Raw genomic sequence first — 20,816 nt, forward strand, 5'->3', positions numbered from 1 at the left:
TGTGAGACTGCAGCTTATAACCCGTGATAATAACAATAATGAAAAGGTATTTTTACCTGTAGATGAAGTTTGACATCATTTGCATCTATTAGAAATTTCACTAATACTCGTAGACATTATTAAATTACTTTTTAATTTGTCATATTAGTTAAACTAATATAAGAGAAATAGTGATATCTTTATTACTGCCCGGATTATTATAAATTTTTGGTTGCTGAGTGGACTGGAAATTAATTGTGTGTTAGACTCATATAGTACTAATTCATATTGATAACTATCGATAATATATTGTATTTGAATTGATTTATTTTGACATGTTTTAAGAACGTTGTGTTTTACATTATGCACTGTGTGACTCATACATAGATTTTATAAATTGTATTCACAATAAATAAATATTTTTGATTGACTATCGTGGCGATATCTATCTAATTTGAATTATAATTTTCGGCGATCTGAAAGAATTTAGGATCGGAGATAAAATATAGGGTATCTCCTTAAATTAATATTGTGGATGTGGTACTGCAATATTTGGTAGCATCGTTATTTTGTGTGTGTGACGAAATATTGGTTTTGCCTATTTTGTCTCATTAATATCCATTAATATCCCTAACATAATATTGAAGTCAGAGAGCTGAAACCACAGCTGTCCTGCAAACTCTCCTGCCAACTTTTCCTTAAGGGAATGGAGGGCTATTTGATCATTACTCGCTGTGGCTTATTTACCTCAGGTGCTGACCCAATGCAGTGCCCCAACTGCCCCATATGGGGGTCACTGTCTTCACCAAGGAGCGCGATATCCTAGAGCTCCACGTCTTAAAGATGCGCACCATCTTTTACCGCATTCTCTGGAGGCTGTGACGGCTCAGCACAGTCATCCATAATGGAAACGGGCTTGTTGAGGAGATCAGATGTTGGGGACTTGATAGATTATACACATCAGATCACCCCAGAGAGCGACGTGCCTCTACGGCCATGGACTGTCGCCCTAGGCTAACACAAACACCCTAGATGAATAATGCATCATGCGCCAGCCCCTGGGAAGAACTGCCCCAGGGGTGATCTTTTATGTTATTATGGCGAGATTAAATGTTTCATCTTGTCACAAAGAAGCCATATTGGCCAAGATGAAACATCCTAACAGGTACAGGTCAATTTATTCAAACGCCTCCAGTAATATGGCAGGCAGTCATGCGGACTTGGAGCAATTTTACATAAATCTCTACGAAAGCATCCCATTCGGACTCCTAAATCCATCGGTTTCTACAGGGATAATTATACATGAGATGAATAAACGGGATCTTAATTTATATATCTGCAGCCACATTATATACCGTATTGGCTCGGATATAGGCCGTCCCCGTATATAGGCCACACCCTAAAAGTTTGGTGCTTTTTTAAAGAAAAAGTTTTTTCTTTAAAAAAAGCACCAAAAAAAACATGCTGCCACTCTGTCTCCCCCACCCCGAGATATGCTGCCACTGTTCACCGGCTGCGGCGATGCGGGTAAACAACCTCCGCTGCCGGGACATCTGCACGATGTGCTTTAACAACCTCCCTTGCCGGGACTCCCCCCGTGGAATGTGCTGGCAGGGGAGGCTGTCTGAGCGTATCGGAGAGTAGGATACGGGTCCCCTGCACCGCTGCGGGGGATCTGTATCCTAACCCCGCTGCCTGCCCGGTGCCCGGAACTGCATGTCCCGGGCGTCGGGCGCTAGACCCCGAATATAGGCCGCACCCCCACTTTAAAGTAGGAGAAAAAAGTGCGGCGTATATTCGAGCCAATACGGTATATATTATATATACACACACACACATGCATGCATGTACATACACACACACACATATATATATAAATACACACAGTATATACAGATTTATAAGAAGCCGATTCATTGCCAAATATTCACGCTTGAACAAAACAGCCCTTGGAAGCGACGTATAATTATACCAAATCTAAAAATAGCTTTAAATCAGAATATGCTTCAGTGATAACCTTCCAGAAACTTCACCCACTGACTGTCTATTAATATTTCAATATTATTTGGAATACATTTTTCACATCAGCAGATAGAATTACAGTGTAAAAGGGACACTAGCACAGAGAACAAAAAGGAACGGCTTTTAAAATACCGTATTGGCTCGGATATAGGCCGCCCCCGTATATAGGCCGCACCCTAAAAGTTTGGTGCTTTTTTAAAGAAAAAGTTTCTTTAAAAAAGCACCAAAAAAACATGCTGCCACTCTGTCTGTCTCCCCCCCCCAAGATATGCTGCCACTCTGTCTCTCCCCCCACGAGATATGCTGCCACTGTCCTCCTCCTCCCCCGACCTCGAAATATGCTGCCACTGCCCCTCTCCCCCCCCGAGATATGCTGCCACTGTCCCCCTCCTCCCCCCCCGAGATATGCTGCCACTGCCCCCCCCCCCCGAGATATGCTGCCACTCTGCCCCCCCCCCCCGACTTACCAGAGGAGACTCCCAGGTGTCTTGCGGGGCCGGCGGGGGACATCTACGCAATACGCGTACACAACTTCCGGTGACGGCACTCAGCTGATGTATACGCGTATTGCGTAGATATCCCCCGCAGGCCCACAAGACACCCGGGAGTCTCCTCTGGTAAGTCTTGGGGGCAGAGGTAAAACGCATCGTGCGGACAGTCACCGGCTGCGGCGATGCAGGTAAACAACCTCTGCAACCGGTGACCATCCGCACGATGCGCTTAGACAACCTCCCGTGCCGGCCCCCCCCCCCCCCCCCCCGTGGGAAGTGCTGGCAGGGGAGGCTGTCTGAGCGTATCGGGAGTAGGATGTAGATCCCCTGCACCGCTGCGGGGGATCTGTATCCTAACCCCGCTGCCTGCCCGGCGCCCGGGACTGCATGTCCCAGGCGTCGGGCGCTAGCCCCCGAATATATTCCGCACCCCCACTTTAAAGACTTAAAGCGGGGGGAAAAAGTGCGGCCTATATTCGACCCAATACGGTAGGTTAACGATTAAGCCAGAATATAATAAAATAAAAGTATGGGACGAATTAAGTGAAAAACTATAAGTGGTACTGACAGCTTCCATAGTGTACACCCAAGAAGCGTTTCTAATACATACATCTAATATATATTTATAACACATACTGTACTTTCGGTGTACAGACTGCATAATGTGGGATTTGGGAAGTGACAGGAAGCTAAAAAGAAGTATTTATGAAGTATGCTTGAAAACAGGTGGGCTGAGATCAAAGAAGGAGCATATTATGCAATCAAAGACCATATATTGAAGCGGTCTAGATCCTGTTAATCTGTCTACCGCACCTCTTACCCGAATTTTGTCTAAAGGCTGTCCTGTACAGCGGGCAATTACTTTCAAGGGATCCGTGTATAAAGTGGCTATAGAGGCAAAAGGTGATAATTGTTGACCTTCTTTGCATTCGCCTACCCAGAATCCCTTGTGGTTGTGGCAGCACCATGAGATTTCTGAGGGAAAAACAAGCCTTCTGGCGTGTCTGGTATCTGTAGATGAGTGTTTAATAAGACTTCTACCACCCCCTTAATTTTAAGTGGAAGGGTTTTCCATCACCTTTACCCGCCATAAGTTTTATCAGATCCTGTTAAATTATACATACAGACACGATCTTACAAAACATATGCATTTGCAGCTTACATGTTAACAGAAATATAATTTTAATCACAGAACAATTTTGGTACTAAATCATGTAAATTCCCTTGTTTGGTATGCGACATCTCCTATCTGAGAACTAGGACCCGACATCTTCACCGATGAGCTGCATGCGATTTGCCTTAAGGCGGCCAAGTCAAAAGGTTCCGGTTGGAAGAGATCCTCTGGCCGTACGCATGACGCAGCTCCAGCTCACCGTGTACGTAAAGAAATAATTTACCCGGCTATTTTGTGTCTCCTTTATGTATGACCTTTTGCGGTTTTTGATTGTCATGTTTTGTCCATGCATACTGTTACTGGTGCTGCCCTCCTCCCTTCCCCCTTCCCCTCTTTCCTTCTGTATCCCCCCCCCCCCCGTTTTTCAACCAAAACCAATAAAAATTTGATTTGGAAAAAAAAAAAAAGAAATAATTTACCTATTCAAGAGGAGACCCCAAACCACGTACATCTACACTAGTGCGGTCCCATTTTGGGAATATTTTTCTTTTCTTATAAGAGCATTTGTCAGTATTAGAAGTTAGATCCTATGGGAGGCAGAATGTTGGTGTTATAATATATACATAATTCAGTTTTCTGTATTCCAAGGTCCAGGAAATCTGTCGCTGGAAGGGAGTAGGTTTGCATATCTCAGCATTAAATTAGTTTATTAAATTAGATTTATTCAAGTATTGGGGGGCTTGGTGGAGAGAGATTTTGTTTTAATGCAGGCGACTTGTCTGACTTATAAAAAAAACGTATATATTATATAAAAAAAATATATATATAATTCTCCTGATCCGATTCAAGGTTCAACCGAGTCCAGATGAAATCATTCCAAATTGAAGACAAACCCTCTTGGACATGTGCCCCGTGCCACACAAAATGAATCTCGGCTAATCCCGACGCCTGCCCACCTGTTCATCCTTGCCTTCCAGCATGCAAGAAGAAAAAACGCGGGGATATACAATCTGTCTAAAAAAGAACCAAAGAGAAGGCTTATTTCTAGATTCTTCTGCGGCTCGAAGTGATAAGGCACTTAACAAACCAAGAAAGCGAATGACAAAAATTACAGACGTGAAGCAATGTCGCGGCAGCCGGTGGAATTTACTTCAAGGAGCCGTATGCGGGGGATAGAGGGGGGAAAAAAATCAATTTTCAGGTGACTCAGAAAGGTATCAACTGTGCCGAGACGCTACAGATGTCCTCTAATGAAGCTGGAAGCAGTTCTGTCAAAGTGCATATTTCACAGACATCGGCTTTTCATTAGGAAACTTTTCCTGACTGCAAATCCTTTTTTTTGCGTTTTCCTGCATTCACAATATGGCGTTCGGACAGATAAATCCTAGCAGCAAAGCTCTCTAACCCCTTGTGAAACAGCAATACAAACACTGGGGTTATTCTAAATACCGCGCTCGTTGTATTTGTGTAACGATTGGAGAATTTAAGCGTGAATGGGATGTATGGCATGAACTATCCTGAACCGAAGACAAGACCAAGGACCAATAAAGGTCGGAGTCTCTACATCAGGAAAAATGGGCAGACTAGATGGGCCGAATGGTTATCTGCTGTGAGATTCTATGTTTCTATGGTAACTACCGTTTATACCTTTTAGAAACAAAAACAAAAAAAGTTAAAATTGGTTAAGTGTCCCCTGGGGTTGCAAAAAGCATTCCAAAGAGTCTCACCCCATGACTAAACGTTCACAATGCTTGAGGAGACAGACGTAGCATGGGCCGAGTGCGGACAGGACATGTAGCCATTCCAATGACAGGTTGGGGAGCCAACTGCCTATTTAAAAAAGAAAATACTACTTATGCCTACGGCAAAGCTCTAATCGGGGTAATTGATTGGCCCAACCTCGCAAAGCCAAGAGGATTATGAATCGAAGCAACGAGATTCCTCTAAAGCTGCTGATAGACACACTGAGCTGCTCGATAACCCAACACTTTGACCAGGGGGACATTCTCACTGCTTTATTAAAGTGCAGGTTATGTCTTTCCCGATAGGAATTCATTCACAACACTTGCTGAATCCATACATTGTTAACCTCTTGATGCATCTGGACATTCTATGCCATCCTAAAAACGCTGGGATTTAAGAACCACAAGGACTGCACGGAACGTCCTTCTCAGAGAGGATGCTCGAACCAGAGGCAAAAGGGGTAGACCTCTGAAAGCCAAAAGGAATGGCGGCGGTCCATGTGATCCCAAAGAAACATTTTCAAAGATTATTAAGAAGGCGTTTTCCCCCAATTTGAGGCACAAATCAACTAGAGTTTTTTCGGGTATTCCCAAAACCGATGGAAATCCTAAGCATTTGGGGTAATTTCTCTAATCACCTTTTTGTAAAGAAGGTGATGGCAGATCCATGCGATCCATCCGGCCTGCCTGTGGTCTTGGTTTTTTGTTTTTTTTTTATGTTGTCCACTATTTATGCCCTTCCTTCAAAAATCTATTACTATTTTAAGGAGGGATATTATTAAATATTTTTGCAGTTCGCCATGACCGTCGTTACGGATCACATTTTTTCCTCATATTACCTGGAACACATGTGTGTTTAATGAGGGGAAATATTTGTATTTGCTATCCTATACACATAAGGCATCCAAAAACTTTTCAAAAAGTAATAAGACAGCCAGAACAATACTTTAAATGGCTGATAAATAATTAAAAGGAAAAAAAGACAACTTTAATTAGTACATTAATAATTCAACAAGATTATCCCTCAAGGTAATTATTCCAAAATCTAATTTAAAAAAAAAAAGTAATGAGTGAGTCATATTTTCCGCACGGATACTTTATAACTTTGAAATACAAAATACGAGTTCAAACTTCTGCTACTTTTTGGTTAAAACTAAAATAATTAACTCTCTCACTTCACTATTTTTTTATTTTTATGAAGAGCGAATACTAGCGAGTTTCTCCAGCAGAAAGGTCTCAGCTGGCCCTGTCTAATGTATAATTCAATGTGTAAGGAGACTGAAATGTTGCTTATTTAACTATACATTATACAGGACCAGCCAAGTTCTTCTAGAGGCAGAAAACTTGGGATCACATATGTTACTATACCTATACTTTACATTAAAGCAAGTTTATTCACAGCAGATAACACCCAGTTATTGGAAGTATTGTAACGACTCCCAGGGATATTTATATTTATTAAAATCTAGACCGGCTAATTCGGGGGGTGTTCTAGCGATATGTTGAGCTGAAAGCAGAGTGAGTGTATATACATTATTCATTCTGTTTAGCAGTGTAATGTAAAAATCAATTGCAATCTCGGTAGACATGCTTGGTTGGGCCCTGAAACAGGATTTCAAACGATCAGCTTTGCTGCTCCTCTAAAACCCACAAAGTAAGAAATTAGAGGTGACCGAGAAACGTGACGTTGGTTCTTAGATGGAGAGAGGTAAAAACAGAAGAACAGCACTATAACAAACTAACAAGGTTATTGTTAGGGATACTTTAGAAAGTAATACCAAAAAAAGTGCACAGACATCCCCCCTTCACTTATTTCAACCCAAGCCGGGTTGGAACTGGAAATCATGGCAGAACCCTTCAGCACCACCGACAGCACATGGGTTAAATGGAGTAAAAACTCTTGACGAAAAGAAAACAAACCAGTTTTTACCTCATTTTGCCCCAATAGACTTCCTGTCCATTCATCAGAAGTGATTAAGGCTGAGCCATTCTATTATTTACCAACAGGCAGTATGATAAGGAGCCTGGTCTAGAGGATTGGGCGAAGATACAAGTCACTAATACGCAGCAGTCTGAACAAAAACTAGAATGCACAACATTTCTGAATACATGTTTTTAACCAGAAAAGCAATTTGGTGGGAGTTCCTCTTTAATTCTTACCTCTCTATCCGATTTCACATCAGTAGTTGTCTGTCGTAGGGTTCTGTCCTTACTCTGCTGCCGGGCTTCTTCCAGCTGGCTGCGAAGCTTTGACGCCAATTCCTTCAAAAGAGCAAAAACATGTTCTATACCAGAGCCCCGGACAATGTATAAGAAACCGTCTACATTTCACAATCTTTGTATTATTTGCTTCTCATCCATTTTAAGCAACAGTTAGGCATTGTTCTCACTGAATCTGGTTAATAAGAAATAAAATGGAAGCTGGGGAGCACGGCGAGCCTCATGGACTTTACACTTCCTGCCTTCATGACCTTAAAGTTGGATAAAATACACTGAATATGTAGTGTAAATAGTGTAGTTTGTCATTGTGACCACCAAAAGACATCTTATTTCTCTAGTCCTACCAGAAAGCCACCAGAGAGCAAATCTAAGCCACCCCGAGACCTGCCAACAATACATATTGCCAATTTCAACTTCGGAATGCAGTTCCATGGGATAGAAAGAAAGCTCTTCTTCAAGGCACCGAGATACTTTTGCCTAAAAGTTAAATTTTTTTGTGCATTAACAGCGTTATATACAGTTATCTACCATTACACTGAAGGAAAGTGAGTTTTAATCCATCTTTTTCCAACAAACTTCCTTTTATCTGCAGATCCGAAGGCTGCCGTTGTGATCTGTGTGATATTTTGAGTGACTTTCGCTGCTCAAACATGGCATTGAGCTTATGGCAATCCTAGGGAAGTCCTCTCCTCTATACAGTTTCACAAGTTGAAGACTAACCAAGAGTGTTTTTCTAATAGATTGGGCTAAGGTAACTAAGACAAAACACATTCATATAGCAAACAATTAAAAACATTGTATTTCTGGCCATAAAAAAATAAAATACGGTGGGTCTTCACATTTAAGTACAAACACAGGTGCCGACCTACAGAAGAGAAGGTCTATTTCCGAGGGTCCTTTATAGTACCAATCAACAGACTAACGTTCGATCTTAAAACGAAATAGATCTGTTTAACAGAAACACCGTCAGGCACATTCAAGAAATCCAATAAAAATTCAATCAACCAACACATTATCTTCCCAGAGTTAAGGGGGCAGCTAAAACGGATAGGCAAGCAGCGTGTTGAGATGTATAATGGAGCCTGCTAAGTGCTTTAGCAGACAAACTACAAGAAAAACGTGATCAGGACAACATTAACTCCCGAGACGATGGGGGGGGGAGAAAACAAGACTAATTCAGTACGTTAAGATTTCAATTTTCACTTAAAGATTTTTACCATTTAGAAAGCTACTTTTGATGGTTGTATGTAAGATATAAAATTAAAAGTTTTAATATTTTAAAGTGTCTTTTAAAGTGAAGAGTATTGGGTATTTCACACTTATTTCAGAACTAGTTTTTTTTTTGTTCAGGAGCCCAAAAATATGAAGTTTTCTTTAAATGTTCTATATATTTGGAATTTTACAGGAGTAAATACACAGAGTATTGCGTGTTTAAAGCATATAGCCATGGACATTACCTACAGAAAGACGTAAATTGACAAGAAAAGGAACGTGGGATTTCTTAGCCAATAACGGGATCCTTTGCGCTAACGTAGACCATTTTCTCTGGCGCGGCAGGTTTTGCAATAAACGCATGGCTGAATTATACGTACGCATCCAGGAGCGTACATTTATTGCTTATACAGCACCCCAGTGAGATTTTATTACTGCAGAAACAAACAACTTTAATAACCATAATCAGGGGAAGGGAGATGTTCTCGCTCGTTCCTCCACGTCTATCGTGCACTTTCCCTATTTCATGTTGTATATCTCACCGCGGTGCAGCGGCATCGGCCGAGTCCAGCATACATTAAGGTATGATCCTGCGTTCCCATTGATTTAAGACAGAAAAGCACAGGTTTTTGGCATTTCGGGAATTTATTTACCATTTTATAATTACAGAGGGAACGCTAAGATGAGTTTCCCAGTGCTTTAAGGTTTAGATACCAAATCTAAATGTAGCAAGTCCCTAAAGGATGACGTTTCTTGGAATATAAGCATAGAATTTGACAGCAGATAAGAACTATTGAGCACATCTAGTCTGCCCATTTTTCATGATGTAAAGACTCCGACCTTTATCAGTCGTTGGTCTCGTCTTAGATTCAAGTTAGCTTTAAGTCTATTCCATGAATGTTGAAATTAACCTCTACTATTTCTGCTGGAAGGCTGTTCCTCTTATCTAGGGCTACAACTCATCGCTAAAATCAATAATAATCGATAACAAAAATCAGACAATTTTCATTACAGATTAGTTAAATGATCGATTTAGCATATTTAGTCAAATATAAGACAAGTTTCTTTCAAATGCTCTGAAAAAACACCCCTTGTCTTATATTAGAAGTCGTCTTATAATCCGACCTCAAATAGAGGTCTGACTATAAGACTAAGATCCAGACCACCCGCAGCGCTGCAGGGGACCCGGATCCTCCTCTCTGGCAGCCCGTGGACGCCTGCATGATGCACGCACACAACCTCCGCTGCTGCCCGGTGCTTTCTCCTGGGGTTCTACGATGGAGCGCCGACGTGACATGACCTTCTGGTGCTCCATCATAGAAGCCCTGGCGGAAGTGCCGGGCCGCAGCGGAGGTTGTCTACGCGCATCGTGCAGACCTCCACCAGCTGCCCGGCTAGACACCAGGGAGTCTAGAGCACGAGGGCAAGTATGGGGGTGCATTGGTAAGTCTAGGGAGGCCAGGTGGCATATTAGGGGGTATAAGGTATCGGGCTGCAACTAACAATTATTTTAATAATCGATTAGTTGGCCGATTATTTTTTCGATTAATCGGATAAAAAAATTAAATTTTTTTTCAATTTAAAATAATGTAATAAAAAACGTACAATTTACACTTTCATCTCTTTATCACAATGGCCTCTCTCTCTCTATTCACCTTCTTATTTTACTGACATAATAATAAAAGAACCCAAACACAGTGTTTCTTAAACTAGGTTTTAATACAAAGTTATTAGTAAATATTAATTCATATGTCAACTATTTTTCATATTTAATAAAAACTATGAGAAAAAAGCCTTGTTTAAATTTTTTTTATTTACCAAACTGCCCCCGGTTATGCACATCTGACCCCATATATGCCTTATACCTCTTATATGCCAGTGATATGCAACTGAGCCCCCTGATATACCTTTTACCCCCAGATATGTTTTATGCCCACCTGATATGCCTAATATCGATATACCTTATACCCCCTATATGCCACTGAGCCCCCTGATATACCTTTTACCCCCAGATATGTTTTATGCCCCCCTGATATGCCTTATACCCCCTATATGCCCTGAAATTTATAATACCCCCCATACACCACTATAACTCACCCATACACCATTCTGGCTCCTCCCCCTCACCACTCTGGCTCCTCCCCCTCCCATACACCACTCTGGCTCCTTCCCCTCCCATACACAACTCTGGCTCCTCCCCCTCCCATACACCACTCTGCCTCCTCCCCCTCCCATACATCACTTTGGCTCCTCCCCCTCCCATACTCCACTCTGCCTCCTCCCCCTCCCATACTCCACTCTGCCTCCTCCCCCTCCCATACACCACTCTGCCTCCTCCCCCTCCCATACACCACTCTGCCTCCTCTCTCTCCCATACACAACTTTGGCTCCTCCTCCTCCCATACATCACTCTGCCTCCTCCCCCCTCCCAAACTCCACTCTGCCTCCTGTCAGCCACGGAGGTTCACAATACACCAGGGAGCCGGGTAGAGAGGCAGAGTGGAGTATGGGAGGGGGAGGAGCCAGAGTGGAGTATGGGAGGGGGAGGAGCCAGAGTGGTGTATGGGAGGGGGAGGAGCCAGAGTGGTGTATGGGAGGGGGAGGAGCCAGAGTGGTGTATGGGAGGGGGAGGAGCCAGAGTGGTGTATGGGAGGGTGGCTCCCATACACCCCTCTGACTCCTCCCCCCTCCCATACACCGCTCTGCCTCTCTACCCGGCTGCGTTACTGACAGGAACTTTCACTGCTGCTTCATAGAAGCCTCAGCGTAAGTGAAGGTGAGTAACGGAGGCTGTCTGTGCGATGCACCCCCACCGGCTGACAGAGAGGATGATCCTCTGTCAGCCGGTGGGGGTCTAAACGATGCGCACAGACAGCCTCCGTTACTCACCTTCACTTACGCTGAGGCTTCTATAAAGTCAGTAACGGAGCCGGGTAGAGAGGCAGAGTGATGTATGGGAGGGGGAGGAGGCAGATGGGAGGGGGAGAGAGACGGAAGTGAGAGACCGGCCGACAGTGAGGAGAATCCAGGTCCCCTGCAGCGTTGCAGGGGGTTTTGGATTCTAGTGTTATAATCCGATCTCTGTTTGAGGTCGGATTATAATTTTTATAAATCGATAAAAATCGATTCGATTAATCGATAATGAAAATCGTTGACGATTTTCATTATCGATTATTATCGATTTTATCGATTAGTTGTTTCAGCCCTAATAAGGTATATGGCTGGCATATAGGGGGAGTATAAGGTATATCTGGGGGGAGCAGATTGGTAAATAAAGGAAATAAAAAAATAGTTAACATGTGAATACTCAGTGTTAATTTCCATTTTGCAGAGCCAGTCCCTTTAATACATCATATGTCTGCAGCATCACTAACAAACAACATAGACGTCGGAGGATGCGGACAGATATATCATAATGGTCCTAGTGATGGAGTTCAAGTCTTCCATCTCTATAGATACCAACATGTAATAAATCAATGCTGCTCTAACCGCATTGTGACATGTTCAAGCGTCCAACACCCAACAGAGGAAACCGATATCAGGAAAGGCTGTACGATAACCGATTTGGCTAGCAGGAGGTATAACAATTTATGTAGCAGACTATAAGCAGGGCCCTCTTCGGCGTCTGTACCATTCATAACGTGGGTTAATCTTATTGTTAAAGTGTATTTTGTCAATTTTAATGTTACTGGTAACATTAGCACTATAGTTAGCGCTATGAAATCTGCCGGTGCTCTATAAGTAAATGTAACGCGACGCTCCTAGCCTAATGTACATCATATAAATGGATACTTAATAAGCCATACTGTACATATTGTTGCTGCTGGTTTTAGGAAAAATACTCAGTCCGGCTCACTTACCATATTACCCAGCAGCTCAGCCTTTACAATCTTGGCTCCCAGCTTGTTCATTTCCTCCTCGCTAAGGATTTGTACTTGTGGAGGTTTAAAGGTTTCAGGGCTAAAGAAGAAAAAAACAAAACAAAGGGGGCAAATGTAAAGCAGATGAAGAGCGCATATCGCTTATTGTTAAATGAATACTGCTAACCTGTCTGAAGAAAACATTAAGTGCAAGATGTTGGGCTAGTTAGTGCCAGATGACACACTCATGGAGTCTAGGTCCAAGGCAGCAGGGTCCTGGGGGATGGCAACCCCAGCGCTGCATCACCAGCGGCAGATCAGACTCACTGGTAAGCGGATGCTCAATGGGGCTGTTGGGAAAAGCATTTCTTCCCACTGGCTCATTTACCCTGTGGAGGTCTGTGCCGAGGGGGTAGTAATTATTTACCTATGTGTCCTTCACCAGCACAGAGGACAAGGAGAAGACCCCTGTTGAGGTAGGTTCTGGGTCTGCGGGGGGATCGTAACCCCCATAAATACACCTGATGGCATACAGATGGCAGCCAATGAGCAAGACACTAAAAAAAAAACGGAAGCAGCATGTTGCTTTTTATAGATAGAAGGTCGAATACATAAGGTTTGATGCCACATGCACCACTGGTCACAACTCCCACTACAACATTCCTGTGCGTCTTCCACACCGAATAAACCAAACCTGAACAACAACAAAAACATTTGCCTGTTCCAGAACAAAAAAGACTGGTGGGCACTGAATGGAGGCAAGTAACTCATACTGCTACTGGCCGGCACATCTCCTTCCCAGGACTGGAGTTGGGGTATAGGGGGGACATGCCGGATGAATGACTTGCTTTGCACAGACGTTTCCTTAAGAGATTAAGAGAACACCCCCCAGTCCCTGTTTACTTATCTGCCAACACTCCGAAGACACAAAAGAAGCAATATGTGCTAGAGTGGTCTTTTGCCCACCACGGCCAGCCACATCCACAGGAGCTGTGGGATGACCCAAGAAGGTGGATCATGTGGAGAAGGCATCTAGCTACTCTAAGACATAGCACCCAGAAGCACTTTAACCCCCTTTATTTTTGTCAGTGCCATGTATCCTGGGACTTCCATCTCCGCAGAGCGCTCTCTCTTGACTTCCAATAACTTAGGAGCCTAGGATTGTTTTGTGTTCGAAAAGATTGCCTTAAGGCTTTGCCTGCCTACAGTACGCGGCTTAATCCGACTCCAGACAAGGGCCAGTTGGCCTATTAACTACCCAAGCCACATTTATGTCCATGAAAGCGTCAAACCCTGCCTGCTGGGAGCACTTGACATGCTTGCGATGCCCAGATTTGGAGCGCCCGGCACAGATTCAAACTTTATTCCCACAAACTGAGAATATTGCGTACAAAGCAGGCAAATTAACGCCAAACAGTCACGTAACAATTGTGCTTTGTACTCATATATTGTATTTAAAGACAAAGAGGTTTGTTACGCAGACGCCGACAAGGTGTCCGGCTCTAATGTCAGAGGAGAGCATTCTAGCCGCGTCTGCTCAGCGCACATGGAGAAGGGAAGATAAAACCTAATAGATTTGCCCGGCTAAGCCGCAGGAAGCGCAAAGGCACAGAAACCATGCGGTTTGAGAGGAATAAGGGAAAAAAAGATATTTGCTCTCTGCTGGTGCCTTGGATTTCAGCTTGCAAAAGTGTCGGCGGCAGCAGGTGGTTATCAATTAGGAAGGCTTTCAGCTACATTCTGCCGGGATATTGCTTTCTTTAGCCATTCAGCACACTCTAGGTAGGTGCTTTGAAACGGACTTTCTTACCTACCCCGGTAGCCGGCGACGTTACGAGATGTAGTTAATCTATAATAAAAGCCAAGAAATCACTCGGCGAAACAGGACAGATTCGAGATACAAATACTATTGAACGTTCTGAGCAGAATCCCATTATTTCTGCCTAAGATTCAATCATCTATCGAGCATTTCGAAACCATTAGACATCGCTTAAAATAGTGATAAGAATTTATAATAGCGGCACGGGAAGCCGCCGCTTGGAAATCGGGGCATACAGGGACGCTGCCGTGACTTTAGATTTTCTAGCATATCCTACCACTTAAGTAGAGCTCCTTCTACAAACGTTATTGGCGGCATATTCCGAAACGGAAAGAAGAGGAGGAGAAGACATGTCTCAAATGCCCACAACCTTCGGCATACAAATGAGTGGTGGTCGCTTCGAAGGGACAGGTAGTCATCTTAGCTTTTAACATACATTCATTGATATACAATGATCTATAGCTTGTGCCTTGTCTGCCAATCGCTCTTATCTTTATGAGATGAGTGGCAGCTTGGGTCACAAGCCTGTTCAATGTTATCATGATGTTATATCTCCTTGTCCTACCTCGGTCTTTAGCTGCCGCCAAAGATGGACAACTGAAAGGCGGAGGAGAAGATCCCGCAAGTTGTGAGAAGTTACGAAGGGTGCTTTTTAGAAGTAACTCTGCTCACGGTTTATTTTGAATACATACTTTACTGCAAAAAGCAAAACATGGGAAAAGTGATGGATCCATTTAAGTTACTGATTTGCAGAGTACCTGTGAGGGCCCAACATGTTCATATTTCTCACAAGCAATCAGAAAGTATACTTAGCGCTGGGGTAAGGTTCTGATCCCACGGGAGTTGAGACAGTTTGTACGATTTCACCCCTTTTCGCAGGGGATATTGTTCTAATATATGCTAATGGAGTGCGGAAATAGTGAATAACCACGTGGTGACATCACAGCACATCACGTTGCAATGCATGTGATGTAACTGCCTGCAGATACACTGTTTTTCCCCTGAAGGCTTACGGGGCAGAATGTAGCATTTTTCTATTATTTTTTAAAACCCTCACAATAATCTATCTTTCTAATATGTCAGGTCACATATTTTTAAAGAGGAAGAGGCACTAATGTTTTATAATAATTTGAGCTTTCAGAAATATTGTGATTAGGAAAAAAAACAAGAAAAAAACCAAACAATTTTTTAGGTTTTCAGACAGCTGCATTTAATTATTTGCATACATTCTAGCTCTGTTATCCCAACTTACAAGACAAACACCCGGACTCCTTGTATGCTACCTGTGGTAAACAATAGAATGACTCGGCAAGATTCAGGCTGACAAAACAGTGTATAGAGGAGCAGACTTCATTAGCACTGCCATAAAGCATCGGCTCAGTGTGGTGACTGCGCAAGGACATTCACCAACGATATCACAACCACTTAAATTGATGTTTCCAGGGTCCCACAACTATGATATGAAAGCCCAGCGTTACTAGCAGCTGGGACTATATCTTAAACACTTTTAAAACAGACATAAAACACATAGATGAATTGTTTGTTTTTTTAATAAGTTGATGCAAACATTATTTGCATTATATTTTTTGCTGTAAACAGCAGCTGGTTGACTATTTACTCGTCTTTTTTTTTTAAACACTTATCGTTTAGTATTTTCTTTTCCAATTATTTTCTTCGTATAGTGTTTTTTTTTCACAGCAGGGTTTTTTGTTTTTTTTTGACAAAGGGTAAATGAGCGCAGCAGGGCTAAAATAATTAATAGAATAAAGGAAAATATAAGGCAGGAGGCTACTAGTCAGGGATGGCCACTAATAAATATAATCCCATTCCTGACACGAAGGGAGTACAAATAAAAGCCAGGCTTTTTGTACTGCTGAGAATACATGAAATCAGGTGGTCAGAATTTTCATGCAGGACCTTAGCACCTCTAAACCAATCCCACCAACATTGAAACAAATTCAAATTGTGGCAATAATGAGAAATTTAATCTTAAAAGGAACACAATTGGTTTCCCCAAATTAGTGATTTAATTTTTTTTTCCCCATGCCGACGAATGTCTTTCCGTGAAACTGGCCGCCTATCATTCAGAAAACCGGCTTCCTTTGTATCTGGCAGGGTGATAAGAGGCTAGGGAATAATAAATCAATGACATGCTTAACCTCTTAATGACAGCCCGTACATGTACGGGCTCAAAATGCATTATTTTCATTGGGTTTAGGGACTGCCCATTGTCCGTAAGGGGTTAACTACAGGAAAACTCAGATTTAGAAAGGGCCAGGAAACTCCAAAACCACAATATCTGCTTGAGAAGATCTACAGTTACCTCGAATGTAGGACCAAGACTGGTGGTTGAAGGTTGCTGGTCACATGTCCTGTTTTCAAGTTGTCTCCTAAACCTGATTAAAGGAAATGACTTCACGGGCCGCACATCATTTCAGACTATTCGAAAAAAATTGCTAAAAAAACCCCCCAAAAAACTGAGTTTTACCACTTTGGTTGTTTTTTTGGATTTCACCGGTGATCGCACTCCTGGGTGACCTTGGATTAAAGTAAAGACATTACCTGGAGTTATAGACTTACAGCAGAACGCTTCTCTCTCCCAGATCCAAAACGGGAGTAAGAAACGCCAGGTGAAGTTCAGTACAGTTATTAACGTCAGCAAACCGAGAGGTGAAATCTATAAGCATTCTATCTTTTAAGCTTAATTGAACTTCTTCAGGGACAATTTTGGAGGATTTACGAGTGATTTTAGATAAAATATTTGGCAATAGTTATCAATGTTAGACAAGGACATCACTATTCTATCATAAAGATGATATAAGAGCAGAGAACAGAATTCGCACCAACAATATTAATAAAAATAAGATACTCTTGGGTTACAGATCAGTGCATTAGAAAGCTACATATTGTTTAAAAAGTAACAGGGTCCCTGATGGTCACCTTGCATCCTCTGCAATCCATATCCACAAAAATCACGTGTAGCATGTTGGCACTATTACTATGGACATGACATATAATGTATGCAGACTCACGCATTCGTAAATAAAATTTTAAAACTGATGAAATATTAATGGACGTTACTTTCTAATGTTAGGCTGCCCAATACGAATGATAAATCAGGGGAAATAGTGGGCTTATATTCAATAAGGTAACATCTTATAGGGACACTCTAGTGTCCCATGCAGACTCCGCAACAAAAAACGTTAAACAATATAAAACTCTAACTTTAGGAGAAGCTGCAGCCCAAAGACCCATCCACGGCCCTGTTCTCACGCCACTGATTTCTTTTTTAAAGCAGCCAATCAGCAGTAGGAAGGCTCTCCCACTGAAATCAATGGGATGGCTTCTATGCTTTGGCATGGGGGTCATGGCGAAGCTGCAGTTGGGTGGTAAAAAAAAAAAAAGCCAAATGCATATGGGAGAATTATGGAGAATCCTTCAAACACATTTGTAAGAGGGACCACAGGGACATTTAAAAGGGACCTCTCAGCCTTCATACACATAAAAAGCCTGTGATGGCTGGAGTGTACCTTTAATGGACAGATCGATAGGTGGCTGTCACCCAACGACAGTAGTTTGGTGGTACTTCCACATAGTGCTGATTTTTATCAGTGCCGCACCAGCCTGAGCCAAGGAGCCTCTCTGACCCAATGCCAAAAGCACCATCTGACATAATGAAATCAACAGAACGAGTCAGCTGCCGGTATCTGTGCTTTCACCGATGCCTTACATCCAAAAAAAGAAAAATGAAACTCAACTCGCACATCTCGGGGCTGGAAATTAAAAACACTAATCTAAAACACTTAATGAGAAGTATTACACGATCACATAAAAAAAAAAAAAAAACATTCTTAGAACAATCCTGTAATGGTGGTAGTTGTGCAAACCATATTTTGCTGATGTTCTAAATTAAAATTTATAGGCAAAAAAGGCAACTTAGCATGCAGTATGTAGACAGTTCCTTTAAACACCTGCTCTGTAAATAATAAAATAGACCTCATAAAACACGTCCAGTTACTATATAGGCTCTGAAGGTTATAGCTCTTCTCAATCCATGTTCCAACGCGATAAATCTAATCTCAAACCAACCAGACACTTCACTTTAATAATGTTATATTTTAGAACCGATGCAGGACTTGCGAAAGGAGTGATGTTCAGAGAATGCTATAAGCGTATTAGATCCATGGCGGGTATGTAAAAATCAGTTATTAAAAAATAATAACCCAGGAATGATTGCATTGTACCGGCGTTATTGATGGGTCTGGCTACTTACCACAGTGATGGCTTTTGTTGAGATTGGAGCGGATCTCTTGGGCTTACATCCTGGTCAGGTTTTTCTTCCATATCTATTTTTTCATCGCCATGGCTGTCCTCCTGTTTGTGTTGTTGAGTCTCTTCTCTATATCCTTTGGAAGATGGTTTTCTCCATGGTTCGGGGTCATCATTTACTGGTTTTTGGAAGCCTTTACGTAATTCTGGTGGAGTCACTACAGGCTTACTGGTCTGTGGCTTAAAACCGACCGCATTGTCATGTTCTGTGGGTTTTAAGAACTTGGGCTTTGATTTTGAGGCCAAAACATCACCTCCTCTATCCTGGTATCTTCTACGGTCGGATTCTGTTCTGTTTTTATCAAATTCTCTTCTTTCCCACCTAGCTTTGTCTTCACCTCGCTCCCCAGTTTCACGATGGGTGGATTTCTCATGCATTGAATAAGTAGGAAGCGGGTCACGACTTCTGCCATCTGGTTTTTCAAATCTTCGAGGTTCATTATCTTGGTATTTTCTCCACCTTCCTTTTTCTCCAGCATGTTCTCTTCTGGAATTCTGGGTTGCAGCTTTTTCGGCGGCTTCCATTTTGCTTTCGAATATCTCCATTGACTGCACATGTAAAATAAAATTAAAACAAGAACAACTTACTTACATAGGCCAGAAAGGACCGGCCAACCGCTTTACAAATGTCTTCTCGGCAGTTCAATAAACGCGTATCGTTTACAGAAGGTACATGCTGTGTGTTTGCTATGATAAACGTTCTAGGTTAACATCGACACAACAAGAAGCAGGCCAGCTAAATAATTAATATCCTGCATCCAAGTATATCTTTAGTTGTGGATAGCTCAATATTGATATAAAAAACTGACCTTTGTGGTGTAGGATTCGCAATTTAAGTTATATAAATGTGCAACATTGCTTGTAAAGCTGTGTATAGACACAAAAAATACATAAAGGCCGGTGGTGGGAAACCAAAAGGAACCCAAAAATATACCTTCATTGAAATTTTTATTTGACTTGTGTAAATCAACAATTAAAAAGGACTGTTAAACTTGATAGAGATATATATATATATATATATATATATATATATATATATATATATATATATATATATATATATATATATATGGGTTTTTGGCTTATATATTTGTTTAGATTTTATTAAAATCATTTTTCTATGAATATTTGAATCCAATTCCTAACTTTAAAATGCTTCCTGACCACACTGTTTGCGAGTGCATTATGGATAAAATGTACATTTATTTTCTATTGATTAATATACTACACTGTGATGGGTTTATGATCTCAGTGATTCCGCGCCATCCTAACAGTAGATCGGTTTGTATATAAAATAGCCCAGAATGCAATGATAATAAAAGTACTAAATCCCTCTTACCCCGTATCGCTCAGAGACAATGTCCTCGAGGCTTCTTTTCTCCCGTTCAGATTGTTCTTTCATCCTTTGATATGATTTTCTTAACCAGCTCAAGCCTCCATCTTCAACAGGAGCAGCTGGAACAGTCAAAAAAATCCTTTTTTATTGCATACCAAGACTCAGCCAGCAGCATCTTATATATCGTACGTGCCTTGTTGCCCAAACACTGCGGGCAGACATGGTTTACTGAACTATTTAATTCGGGTAAGGTAAAAGTCCTGCATTACTTTGACCATTGCAGCTACTACTCTTGTTTACCGATTGTATTATTATATACAATATTAAGGATGACTACTCCACTGAATAAGAGATACCACAAGGGCACAATATGCAAGCTGCTTTACTAGAACAGATGGGTCGCTAAAGTGAATGAAAATTGAAAAACTACATATTTCCCACATGAAAGATCAATTCAAAAATGAGTGTTCAGTCTGAAATATCACTAAACGGCATAAAGAATTCATACATTCCATGATGTTTAACGTAATATGCATGCAAGGTTACATGCAATGCCTTAAAACGATTTATTATATATATTATATATATACACACACACACACACACACACACACACACCAGGTGGGTCACACTTTCTAGACAATGCCTAGGATTACACATTTTTCTGACCTGCTGGAACTTGATCCCCTGAC

General features: G+C 41.8%; 1 protein-coding gene across 1 annotated transcript in view; it reads right to left on the minus strand.

The window, feature by feature from the left end:
* Positions 1-20,816, minus strand: part of LOC149288910 (pre-mRNA splicing factor cwf19l2-like) — a 70,584-nt gene that overhangs the window by 34,835 nt on the left and 14,933 nt on the right. The window contains exons 7-10 of the mRNA XM_089491176.1: positions 20,128-20,243; positions 18,733-19,337; positions 12,641-12,740; positions 7,509-7,610 (exon numbers count right to left, since the gene is read on the minus strand). Coding sequence (XP_089347302.1) covers positions 7,509-7,610; positions 12,641-12,740; positions 18,733-19,337; positions 20,128-20,243 — 923 coding nt within the window. The remainder of the gene's footprint in view (positions 1-7,508; positions 7,611-12,640; positions 12,741-18,732; positions 19,338-20,127; positions 20,244-20,816) is intronic.

The sequence above is a fragment of the Sceloporus occidentalis genome, unplaced genomic scaffold, assembly GCF_023333645.1.
Source record: "Sceloporus occidentalis isolate IW3139 unplaced genomic scaffold, rSceOcc1.0.p SCAF_49, whole genome shotgun sequence".
Classification (NCBI taxonomy): Eukaryota; Metazoa; Chordata; class Lepidosauria; order Squamata; family Phrynosomatidae; genus Sceloporus; species Sceloporus occidentalis.